Source organism: Sclerotinia sclerotiorum, genomic scaffold, assembly GCF_000146945.2.
Source record: "Sclerotinia sclerotiorum 1980 UF-70 scaffold_1 genomic scaffold, whole genome shotgun sequence".
In the NCBI taxonomy this organism is placed as follows: Eukaryota; Fungi; Ascomycota; class Leotiomycetes; order Helotiales; family Sclerotiniaceae; genus Sclerotinia; species Sclerotinia sclerotiorum.
The window spans coordinates 2,655,500-2,668,314 of NW_001820835.1; the positions used below are offsets into that span (position 1 = coordinate 2,655,500).

General features: G+C 42.7%; 4 protein-coding genes across 4 annotated transcripts; 2 read left to right on the top strand and 2 right to left on the bottom strand.

Annotated features, from left to right (window-relative positions):
• Nucleotides 1–1,931: 1,931 nt before the first annotated feature.
• SS1G_01029 (hypothetical protein) lies at nucleotides 1,932–3,572 on the bottom strand (the record flags this gene model as incomplete). The annotated part of the gene is made up of 3 exons (XM_001598889.1): nucleotides 1,932–2,251; nucleotides 2,328–3,065; nucleotides 3,179–3,572. 3 exons carry the CDS (start codon nucleotides 3,570–3,572, stop codon nucleotides 1,932–1,934), a joined length of 1,452 nt encoding a protein of 483 aa, XP_001598939.1.
• Nucleotides 3,573–5,563: 1,991 nt separating this feature from the next.
• Nucleotides 5,564–5,671, top strand: SS1G_01030 (predicted protein; the record flags this gene model as incomplete). The annotated part of the gene is made up of 1 exon (XM_001598890.1): nucleotides 5,564–5,671. One exon carries the CDS (start codon nucleotides 5,564–5,566, stop codon nucleotides 5,669–5,671), a length of 108 nt encoding a protein of 35 aa, XP_001598940.1.
• A 987-nt stretch (nucleotides 5,672–6,658) lies between these two features.
• Nucleotides 6,659–9,453, top strand: SS1G_01031 (hypothetical protein; the record flags this gene model as incomplete). The annotated part of the gene is made up of 5 exons (XM_001598891.1): nucleotides 6,659–8,012; nucleotides 8,583–8,603; nucleotides 8,683–8,837; nucleotides 9,304–9,322; nucleotides 9,437–9,453. 5 exons carry the CDS (start codon nucleotides 6,659–6,661, stop codon nucleotides 9,451–9,453), a joined length of 1,566 nt encoding a protein of 521 aa, XP_001598941.1.
• A 1,696-nt stretch (nucleotides 9,454–11,149) lies between these two features.
• SS1G_01032 (predicted protein) lies at nucleotides 11,150–12,327 on the bottom strand (the record flags this gene model as incomplete). The annotated part of the gene is made up of 2 exons (XM_001598892.1): nucleotides 11,150–12,198; nucleotides 12,252–12,327. The coding sequence occupies 2 exons, from the start codon at nucleotides 12,325–12,327 to the stop codon at nucleotides 11,150–11,152; spliced, it is 1,125 nt and encodes a 374-aa protein (XP_001598942.1).
• Between the last annotated feature and the right edge of the window lie 488 nt (nucleotides 12,328–12,815).

Genomic DNA, 12,815 nt, shown 5'->3' on the forward strand with positions numbered 1-12,815 from the left:
ATAACCTTATAAAATCTTACAAAACACTTAGAAATATAATATTTATTTATCAAGTATAAAATTGGATCCTTTTTCTCTTTACTAATAGAAATGCTGTTCTAAGGAAGACTAATTACAGAATAATCTTTAAGGATAATTGAGTCTTATTTATTCATCTAGATACTATATAAGATTATGATAGCGATAGAATTATACGAGGGATAGATGACTTTATCTTTACTTGCAATTGAGATGGGTGTTACGTGACGGTTGTTACCCACTAGTGGCTCACGTGCACTAGCCCTTTATATAAAGACCTTCTTACTTAGAATCTTCTTAGTTCTTTAGTTTTAGATTCTAAGTGATTGAATTGACTCCGTTTACGACTTTTCCGTCACAATGGGGATATAATCGAATATATAAGACTCATTAGGTTGATATACAAAATTCAATACATCATACACCTACAATACATAAGATTACATACCTACTAGGTATACACCAGTACACATCTTCATCTTCATCTTCATCTTCATCTTCATCTTCATCTTCATCTTCATCTTCATCTTCATCTTCATCTTCATCTTCATCTTCATCTTCATCTTCATCTTCATCCCATCCCATCCCATCACATAACCTTATAATAACCTTAACCTTATTAATCTAATCTAACAATTCCGAGTATTAACCTTATTAATAATCCACAACAAATATAAAACCATAAGCTTAAATACTATACCCCGGTACCATACTCCCCTTACATCAATCAACCTTACTAAGACACTAGACCCCACGAAAAAAAGCGGTAGCGGCCACTTACCATAAACAGTAATGCCGCATATATACACACATACGCCAAGTATCGTATCTGTTGCCCAAAAGTGACGCCACTCTTGAGGAGTGGTTAATTGGGTTCATATAATCATTCTTCAGGTCAACACTCCCCCTCAGGGATTGCCGAATCAGGATATGCCATTATTTTTTTGAGGCTATTCCTGGATATGATTGGCTGATCCGATCTGAGTTGATTGGCCGGATAACATAGTCCTCTGCCTTTTACTGTCTAACATTTTTTCTAGACTCTGGGGCATGTATGCAAGAGTAGGGTTCTGAGAGCATCTGATTGGCTCTACCCCTCTTCAGAGGCTTGTTCCGTCGAGGTGCATGGGGATCGCTCGCTTGGAGTTTTTAGGAGTAACTCTCATTGGATGCGATATAATCGATAATGTAACTTTTTACTGAAGAATATGATGATTGCAAGTTGCGCTGGTAGTGGAAATTATAAATGATACCACTGGACCATGGGACCGCAAACCGGGCTCATAACTGTTGCCCAAAAGTGACGCCACCCTTGAGGAGTGGTTAATTGGGTTCATATAATCATTCTTCAGGTCAACAGTATCGTATCTCCGACACAATCACAAGATCGGCAACTTGATATTCTTTTTATGGATTTTTCGATCATTTGTTCATTTATTCATTCATTCATTCAAGCACATAATTACCTAGTGTGGATGTAATCTTACATGTGCATACCGGTATTGGTTTTCTATTTTTTATTTTAATAATGTATTGATTCTATGTACTTTTGCTACCTAGCTACCTAGCTACATAGTAGGTAGGCAGGTACCTACTATTTCATGTAAATTCGAATTGTTCTTATTCCTTGCCTAGGTATGATAATTTGAGAAAACCGTGTAAACAGTTACTCAAAAATTCAATTCCAAACGAGAAAAAGAACTGATCATGAAAGAATTGAAAATGTAAAGTAAAATCCTACGCCATGCATGCCATACCACGCTATGCTCGCTATCAAATCACCAACTCCCTAGACTATCCTGCCAATCAATCAATGCAAATCTGAGTTCGCTTTTTCCCTCCGATAGTAACCTTAGAACCGCCAAATGCGCAATCCATCCCGCATCAAAATCCCCACCAAACCCTACACATCCCTAAAATCCCAAATAATCATTTCCAATCTTGACAGCCTCTTCAACACCAGCTCCCTTCTCACTTGCAATAAATTTACTCAATCCCATTGCTCTCAATCCCTCCTCACCAGTCCATGCTTCGAGTTCCTCGAATCCCGGTCGACCAATATGTTCACTCTCACCTTTTCCACCTGGGAAATCTGGACCTGGGACTCCAGCGAGGAAGGTATCGCGTTGGCGGGCGAGTGCTTCGGCGTTGATGGGGGTGAGTGGACAAGCAGGGATGTAGAGGACGGAACTGTCGGATTTGCCGGCGTGGGTTTTGTCTACGGAGTGAATCACTATTGGGCGGGGTTGGTTAGCATGAAGTTGCATCATGAGGACATTATAAAGTTTGTTGGGGAATTAAGAACTTACTATCGCAATGCCAAGCAACATAATCACCTGGGTTGATTTTTGGAATATGAACCATGGTATTCTTCAAATCCAAATGTGGGTGCAATTTCTCAGTCATCTCTTGTCCCTGACTAGGCGTAGCACCATGAAGAGCAGTAGTCATTCTATCATTTGGGATCAATCTCCAATTCTCAGGACTGAGAAATTCGGCCGTGTATTGATCTTCTTTTCCCTCGGGCAATTCCTTGATGGGTTCAAAGAAGGGTCGGAGCAAAAAGTACGCAGTGGTGAGTTGAATAAGAGGGTTCACCTTCAACGTGCCTTCACCAGGTGCAGTATGGGACATACCGAGCCAAGCTTGGAACATGCGGAACATGGAACAGCTACCTCCACCATTGTAGAGATCACTAACAGCAGGAACACGGGATGAAGACTCAAAAGGATCGAATTCTTCCCACTTTCCTTGGAAAATGGAATCGTAAACTCCCTTGATACCGTAACCATTGGGTTCCCAGCGTTCAACGGATCCACCATCGGCATGGGGACCGAGTGCAAAAACAGCATCACCAGGTTGACGGATGCGGACGCGGTCGGCATAGACAACGGGTTGAGAAAATGAGATTGGCGAGTTAGGGTCGGAGGAATGCCAGAGATTAATGAGGAACTTTTGAGCAGTGATCATGTTTGGGTGACCACGTGCCTTGACTTGTGGTGGTGACCAGTATAGTTCGAAGACCTGGGGGTCGTTCGCTGGGAAGCCTATTTCTGTCAGTTTTATTCGTCTCGGTTTGTTTCAATACTCAAGATGAATATTGTACACAAGTCATGGGGAACTGGTGGATAAGAATGTTAAAAATGAAAAAATAACATACCCTTTGTACTAGGATTCAGTTTAACATAATTTTCGACCTCCTCCTTGTAACCTCTCGCCATCTTCTCATCCACAACTCCCCTAATAACAAGTACACCCTTGTCTCTCATATCTTTCAACTGTTCCTCAGACACACTCTCCTCGACAATATCCTTGAAAGTCACACTTGGAATAATCTTGGAACCCAATTGTGCGACCTTAGAATTTTCAACCGCGAGACGATTGATGAGACGAGTGAAAGAATCTTGAACGGCTTGTTCGTGACCGCGAATAAGGTTGCGTTTGATTTCGGCGAAACGTTCTGGGAGGGGTGTAGCTTTGGCTCCAGAGAGTGAGACGAAGACGCTGGAGATATCGCCTTCTTGCTTTGTGTTCATGCCGTTCATGGAAGACATCTTGAATGATTTAACTTCTGTAGCAAGTGTGCGTATCGTAAATTTAGGTTTGGACCTGAGAAAAGAGGATGTACGAGGGATGGAGGAGAGGAGACGTCTGGTAGATAACATGGTGGGATGTCAGGCCACAGTGGTGACTTGTGCCACAAGTATGAGTGAATGAAAACCAATTATTACTTTTGTGCCGAGGTTTTAAGCAAAGATGAGGTAGTTTCCAAATCGACCTTGCCTATTGTAAACAAAGAACCTGAAGTGAATGTCTCGATAAATACTTTGGTGTCGACAAAAATCTTGTGGAAATGATTGAGGGTGTCGGTAGAAAATGATTGCGAGGAAAGAGTTTGTTGTCCGCACAAGAAGGGATTCGAAGATCTTTTAAATATTGGATGATCACATAAGTACGACTCAATCTAGTGCAAAACGTTGAATATCATATGCATTGGCGGACTTGACGGAGATTACCTATTGGGAACTCCGCTGACCGTAGTGAATGTTTCCTCGTGGGTGTGGATGTGGGCTGCGGATGAAATGGCTTGCATTAATTATGATTGCGGGGTAATTTGAAGTCGGCGTTAAGAATGTTTTGCAGCGCAATATTCAGAATTTGTCGCTTTATCATATGGTCCAACAATGAGCTGTTGGGAATTCACTGTGGGACGTGACATTGGCGGTGTTTTATTCCCTGTAGAACCGATGTGCATCGATAGGCGCTCATACCATCATACTTGTACAATGTACATTGAGCTGCAAGGGAGTATCAATCTATCTTTCACTTTATGAATATAAACCCAAGACTTTTCCCACATCGAATAGACTTTCATCCTTCGAGATAAGGAATTTCGTGGAGTGTTTGACCAAGTATCACAGTTGCGAGGTAAATTTAATCGAAAACCAATTACGAGAGCAACCGTGAGTACCCGATGAGGTATTTCAACAAGTCGGCTGTGTAGGAAATGAATTCACTTCTACTTGTACCATGACACTTTGGCACCCGTGACCTGGTTAGGAGTGTTGCTCTAGGCTGACTTTTAAAAACATGGAGACCATGCGATTAGCTGGTAGCACGAAAGAGATTGAGGGCATTGGGGTCGATGCAAGTATGAGCTTTCCGATGGTAATTTTCAAGGAGTACATATATGTTTGCGTGTTCAAAAATATTGGTAGTCGATTGGATATCAATGGTGTAAGCATATAGTTATCGATCAAGCGTATTTCGAGTTTATCATTCAATATTTTAGATGTTGTCAAGAACCTCCGAACAACTTTGTCATTCTTTTGGATACAACCCTCGAAGGATTAAACTCCTCCATGATGAACTGCAGAAAGGAAAACAGGATCGACGATAATGCCAGAATGTGTCCATGTACACCAAGACTCCTTGTGCGGCTCTTTACCTAAAATTGCTTAACAAGTACGAAAACCACAGGGGCGAGAAGATGAATAGAGAGGATTTTAGATAACGCTTATGCTGGTAAGAACTTTCTTAAATGGTTCCTCGACTCTCCCACGCCCTCGACCAAAAGATGTCACAATGCAAGGGTAAGGGTGCATGCACCGAGCAATTCGTAAATCGACTCTTCTCCTACTTTTATTAAATCCTTTTCCTTTCTTGCAGAAGTTTTGCAGATGCATATGGACCATGGGAAACATATCCACATCATCATATCCTAAGAATATTCCGTCAACGGCGCACCGCTGTAATGTGTGTATATTGGTTTTAGGGAAACGCGCAGACGTGTCGTGCGGATATTTTCAAAGCATGCCAAAGGATGTAGTTTGTTGTCAAACTGGCCGTCCCGAATTCAGAGTAGATTGCTTCTCTGTGCATCGCGAAGTCGCGTTAGAAGTCGAGTTTGTGCTGTCTTGATTTGAAAGTCTGAAACCTTTTGCGGAACGAAAAGTATCGATGTGCGACATGAAAGCCGTCTCACTGGTTCTCATGGTGCTTAAATCTCGCGTCGAGATGCTCATAATTGCGAGTATTGGGAATCATGGCTAAAGAGCTTTGCACTTTGAGCATTGGCGGCATCAAATGTAAGGTATCAAGAAGTATCATCGATAGATTAACATTTTTGTGGAGGTCGACTTGCATTATGTAAAAAATTGACAGTGATGCCTGAGGCAAGAGATTAGCCGGTTTCACCAACTAGATTTTTGGTTCTCCACAACGCACTTATGTTTGACATGTTATAGCTGGAACTCTGAGTGCCTTTTACCTTTGCATCTGGTTTATTTTTATACATAACTACACTAATCAATAAGTGTGTTCCATGCATTGCAACTTTCCTAAAAGGTCACCATCGTAAAATCATGCTCGAAAACTTCTGATCTTCTATTTCATCCGCTGCAGTCGGACGGTTTAGGTTATGGATCATTCTTCCACACAAAGGCCCAGTTTTGTAAGATTATCTTGGTGAAGAGACGCATAGGCTGGAAGCTCGGCATATCAGCTTGTACATTGGATCTTCAATCATCTACAATTCTGTTAGCTTTCCTCGGGATTTTCCCCTCGATCTCGTTCCGAGGTGTATCATAATATTGACCACTGGGAAGTTCCTTGGTTAACGTCAAACCTTCTCGTGCAGCATTAACCCTCCACCTGGACGATCTGAAGGACCTTCAGTCAAAAATCTTGCCCCTGCCCACATTATATTTGACCTCGGGCATTGCCCAGTGTATCCGAGTGCCCGGATTGCGCTCGGTAATACAGAGATTTTCAATTCCTTACTTGATCCAACTGGTGTATTGAAATCCTTTTGAATTTCGAGCTCATTTTGAATATTGAGTTACTTTCAGGCATTCAAAGCTTTTCAAAAAAAATCCAAGGGCTTGTGGACATTGAAACCTTTTCCAACGTTCAGTGCCTTCAAACATTGAAATACTTTCAAATCGGTTTCACTACTCTGGAATATCGGATATCTTGCTTTATACACTACATTGGCCTTGGCCCACTATATCTTCTCATCTTAAAACACACGATGCTACGGGGCTGTTATAGAGACACACCCGCCTAAATTTGCCGAATTCTGGAAGAGGCTTGACTACGCCATATCACCACATTCAGCAGCGTATCAGCACCCGCCACTATGTTCAGATTTGTAGCTTCCGATGGAACTGGCTCTGTCAAGAGGCAGCAGGCACAAAAAGCATGCGAGTCCTGCAGGAAGCGGAAAAAGCGCTGTAATCACACCACAGATGGTATCTCAACATCCGCAAATTCTTCACCTGTACGAGCACCTAGTCAACTTCAGTCTAACAACCAGGTTTCTCAAGGGGCCATCAAACCATACGTTGCAAGTTACCTCCCTTGTACCAAAGACGCCGAATATCGAAGTGCAGTATCTCCTGAGGAGCCTGGTACTAACTCTTCTGTTGCATCAAACCTAGCCAGCAGTGATCAAGATCTTGAAGCTGCCAGAATATTAAGCGGAGGTGTCCATATTCAAGCCAAAACGCCTCAAATCCAAGAGCCAGCTGGTGTTCAGTCTCGGTTTATTGGTGATCTTAATCCGGAATCAATTTTCTTAGCTGCTACCAGCCCAGATGCAATTAGTGGCGTATTACCGGACAGCGTCGGAGTATATCTTTCCTCAACACTGGGCAAAAAGCCCCATCATTTCTCGAATTTACAACAAACAAGTTCCAACCTATTTTTTGGATGTCCACCCTTGATTCGTGATGTTTTAGTACCTCTCATAGAGCAAGAGTGTTTATCAACGATGCCACCTGAAAATCATCTCGAAGTGTTAGCCCGGATATACTTCGAAAAGATCAATCCTGTTTTTCCAATCATTGATGAAAACATCTACCGTGGCCTGCCTCCTTCAAGCCCATGTCGAATTTTATTAAAACAAGCAATGTGTTTGGCAGCATCCAAGAATTTCGTTGCTGTGGAGCATCTAATTCTCAATGAAGCAGACTCACCTATGACATGCCGAGCTTTTGGTGAAAAAGTGTCCGGGGCAATGAGACTAACCATCGAGCTCGGGATTGTAACTGACAAACTTATATTGATTCAAGCCCTTTGTCTCCTTTCTCTATTCATAGACAACTCTAGCAGTGAAGATCTTGCATCTCAATTCTCTGGGAAAGCTACCCATTATCTCGAAGGCATGGGGTTACATCTTGCAGGCCAACAAGAGGACGCCAGTGCGAAGCTTTTATGCTGTGTTTATGCACTTGATCGCATGAATGCTGCGTTTCATGGACGTCCTGTTTTGATGCATGAGCGCGATATGAGAAAAGATCTTCATCAGTGCTTCAACCAACAGGAACCTTCTTTCCGCCTGTTCTTACAGGTCATATTATTACTGGACAATGTGATTGAGATATACCGACCTCTAAACCAATTGAAACATGGAGGTATGGACATTCAATTCCCTGCTTTTGAAGAGCTGGTCTCAGAGTGTGGAGCAGCGCAGATTGGTACTTCCTCCCTTGGTAGGTTTTCTTGATTCCTCAAATTACCTCACCAATGCTTCCGATAATGGGCCACATGTAATTTTAATGGTATTGCAAAATAAACGCTCACCACTGTGTCTCTAGCAACAATAGAGATTTTTTACCACAGCATCTCTATCATTTCCCATAGGTCCCATATCTGGGCCGAACCCAAGCGATCCACACCCTCTTACCTCAGGCAATCCCTCTCAACCAGCATTCTTTCTTCTACCACCCCTCACGAACTTCAAGAGCAACTCGTACTCTTTCCTTTTATCCCGTATGCTATTTCTCTTTCTATGAGCATCGCGTATCGGGAAATGCGTCACAACAAACTACCCATCCATCGGATGCGTGCTCGAAGTCACTTCCAAGCGAGTTGTAGGCTCTTGGAAGGACTGGAAGGTAAATACTTGACTGCTGCTAATGCTGCAAATATGGGCAAAAAGATGCTCAGGGAAATTGACCGAGTCTTTTCTACCGTCTCATCTGAACATAAAACAACGGCATCACATCAAGATATCAATTCCAACACTGACGTTAGTTTACCACTAAATGATCACAACACAGCGATAACGAATAATGAGAATCGTAAGTTTTGCATACTTCTCTTCCATTCGTCCCCACCTAATATGACTATCTTCAAGTCGCAATCTAATAAATTAAGCAGAATTTGTCCCGCCCAATTCTAGCAACCAAATGACTAACCCATCGATCGCTCCCCTCCACGGAGGCCAGACGCAAGTCTTCGATACGTCATTTTTTGACTTCAATGCTACTGGAGATATCGATCTCTTTTCCATGTTTGATCCTTCCTTCGATCTTGTTGGTTTTGATGCTTGCCTGGAAAGCAATCTAAACCCAGCATTCCCTACCCCGGCGTCTTTTCCGTGATTAGCAGCCATTCTCAGATTTTTGATTGAATGGACCTCCCGATGAACGCAATTGCCAATAATACTCCGTTTCGACGTCGAGCCCGAGGGAGCATTTGATTGTCAACTGCGGCTCGGGAAAGTCAAAATCACGTAATTTCGACAGCACATACAGTTCTCGGATATAAATCGGAATATTGCACATATGGTTAATATTACATGGCTTAGGGATATTCTTGTGGCGTCAAGAAAATTCTTTCTTTGTCGTCCCTCGCTTCTATCCGATACAGTCTAGGCGAGGTGACACACCGGAATTGTGATGGTTCTATTGAGACTTCTGTATTTCAACTTAAAGTGGGATACAGTTAGGGAAAATGAAGAAGGGTAATGAAAAATTCACTAGGTCGATATATCTACAGTTGGGAATGAACTCTACGGGTATGTATTAGCTGGAGTCAGGAAAATCTCAGGGATTGAGTTCTGGGCCTCTGTTTGTTGGATATATAGATACTGTCTCTGCGTAAATGTAATAGCTAACAGTCAGATACCTAGCTAGCAACTTCGTATGAAATGCGCAACTAATAAAGAAAGGTTGACCTTCGAACCATCATGTGAAATCTCATCTTGCTTACATAACCGATGACGTCTTTTCAACACCTTCCTATTTGGATCATTGCCGCGGCTCCATTGCAAAGACGACATCTCATAGCCATATTCTTTCTATTCTGACATGTTTTTTGAGCAGCATCACTGGACACATGAGTGGAGTTGTTGGCCCGAATCTCTTGACGGCATCATGTTGTATCAAATATCTTTAATGTTTCGCAACCATCGATTTCACTGGTTTGGGGCACTTGGCGATTGAGATTCCTGCGACTGTTCCCAAGCTGCCTTCAAGCTCACGCAGAAGAAACTTTGTGAACGTAAAGTCTGATCATCATTGCCAGTAAATGGGCAAGCATACAAGACGTCGAGACTGTCCTTTGCTTTCCAACCAGAGACTTCAATCAACAACCACACCTCCAGGAATCAATAAAAGCAATGCGACCTCGTATATGCACCGAAATTTTTGACCACGGCTCCGAATTATCACCAGAATAATTTTGTTCGACACAGGTATAGAAATTAGCAGTTTTCCCAGCCGGTTCCAAAATATCCACTCCATTCATCATACACGGTTCTTCAATATATAAATGCTCTTTTCCTCACATCTGCAAGCTACATCTTTATAACAAGCGGCGAAAAAGATTTGTTGTAATGTATATGGGATATTTTGCCATTACGAAGTGATGTTTAATGCACAACTTACAGCCGGCAGAGAACAAGTTCTGCGTTTTAGCCTCTTTTGTGGTCCAAGCCAATAAAGTCGTGTCAATAAGTCTTTTCAACGTCATTCGTCACTCAGCTGTGATGGACCAGAAGCCTTTTTCCTTCCAGCTTTAATCATTGAGGATATGAGAGGCGAAATTGTTGAATGTAGTCGCATCCCAATTCTAAACGCATACAATTCATGAGCTTATCCACTCTTCCCATGGTATTTTGTAAGAATTTACAGGTGAACGATCAAGTCTCTAAGTGCCCAAAGTTCTAAACTCATCTTCATTCTAGGCTTACCTGGGGGTCGGTCGATGCGCAGCTTCAGCAGACCTGGTTGTAATTGGACGATATTTAGCATGATGTTAGTGACACTAACTTTCACTGCTCGATGTCAGCAGGGCTTATGTGAAAGCATCAAAAAATTAGATTCAACGGACTTGGCGCTGAGCTCAGAATTGTGGGACCTCGTGGAACCCATTCAAAAGCTGGAATTCCATTTCTGGCAGTTTTAAACGGACTAAGCAATGGCGTTGCTCGAATTTTCAGATGCACATTTGCTGCCAATACTAAAATCACCCATGGCGTCGTTGTCAAGACTTGTAGCCTATCAACGAACGTTACTCGGTGTGTTAGGTTCCAACGAGAGAATACTGTAATCAGAATCATGATATATTACACGTGGTTCTTCGGACGAAGCCCTATAATCATCAATCATCATGATATGAATTATCAGGTTTTGGCGGTGGCGGAACTCTGCTGATCAACCACACCACTCAACTAGCTGCATAAATTACACATGCACCGTTACACAAGTGGGAAAATTGCTTCTAGAAGAATTGCATACATTCTTGGTCAATAAGTTCAATCTGATTGGTCTAATGGGAAAACGGGCATGCAGCATTGCCTTCTTGTCCTTCGAAATACACTCTTTCGAAAATTTGCTGCTCCCTAAAGTTTACTTGCAGCGGGGCCAAATCCATCAATCCATTCACATCCGCACAGGCCAGTAGTCACATTGTAAACGGGATGCTTCTCAGAAATGCAGAGAATATCTGAGCAGTTTTTGATAGATTCTGGCACGTTATCCTTTGGCTCGAGACCTGAAATCCACTGGCATTCGCAGAGACCAGTAGATGGATTAAAGCCTGGTTGCATTTCTGAGATACAGGAAATACCTACACATGGATCTATAGGTTCGAGTCCAGGAATCCATTCACAGGTACATTCTCCTGTCTCGGGATTAAAGGTAGGGCGCATTTCGGAGATACACATTGTCTCTGAGCAGGTCTCATCTCTAATAGGGGTCGACGTATTGTTTGGCTCCAGTCCCGGAATCCATTGGCAGGAGCACGAGTTGGTTGCTGGATTGTATGTAGGTTTTTGCTCAGCAATGCAGAAAAGATCTGGACAATCGGGATCGCATGTACACTTTCTGGTCTCGGGGTGATATACACGATGATTTCCTTCCACGCACTTGAGGAGTGGGCAAGTAGGAGGAATTGGGTCATCAAGTTCGCAGGTGCAATTCTTCGCGTTGGGCTTAAGCACTTTGTGAGCACCGCCAGCACAGAATATTATGTTGGGGCATATTGGATCGTTTGGCTCGCAGGTACATTTCTTGGTCTTGGGATAATAGACAGGGTGGGTGGTAGATGTGCATCGAATTGTGGGACAAGTTGAAGGATCAACTTCTTCGGTAGAATTGCGTTCGCATTTGCAAGTTGAAGTGTCAGCATTCCAAACTGGATGCGATCCGACCAAGCAGGTTGTTGCAGTAAGGCAAGTAGTTTCGGTTTGATCAGGAATGCAAGAACATGTCTCAGTCGTGGAATCCCAGACAGGATGATTTCCGGCAATGCAATTGGTGGTCGAATAACAGATCTTCTCCCCATCATCTAGTTTGCAGGAGCAAACTTTTGTTTTGGGATTCCAGAACAAATGTGTCCCTGGTATACAGAAGATTTTTGGGCATCTCGCAGGGCTGTCCACTCTTGCTTCTAAAAATGATTGGCATAATTCTGGTGGAGAACTTTAGTTCAAAGACACGTACCGAGTGTGGACCCAGGAGCTGCTAACACGCCACTCAGTCCTAAGGACAGCAAATACAACAATGATGTTGAGCGCATCTTTTCGATGTTCGAAATGGATTGAGATAAATCAAGACAGATTAGAAAATGGTTGAAGCTTTTGAAGAGGCAAGTCGAGGACTTTGAGTTTGAAATTTTTACGACAATTCTTCGTCTCTTTATACGACTATCTAATTGTGTCACAATCACTATCATGACATAGCTGATCTCAGCAAGCAAAATACGAGCCTCTTGGCAACTCAAGAATGCTGGGATGCCAAGCCCGAGCTGTGCGGAAACGCGCCCATATAATTACCCCGCATCCGCCAAGATGTAAGGGACGGGGATACAATTCCTGAGAACTATATTCCATTGTGTCGCAAACTGGAAAGCCCAGGTGATACAAATCTGAATTGAGAATCTAGTATGACACGATATTTGACGATTTCCTGCTTGAAGAGGTTCTATGTATCGCTGCTACGTCGAATCAAAGCAATACTGCGCTCCGCCATGAGGTTAAATTATGATATGGATCGCTAGCGAGAAAA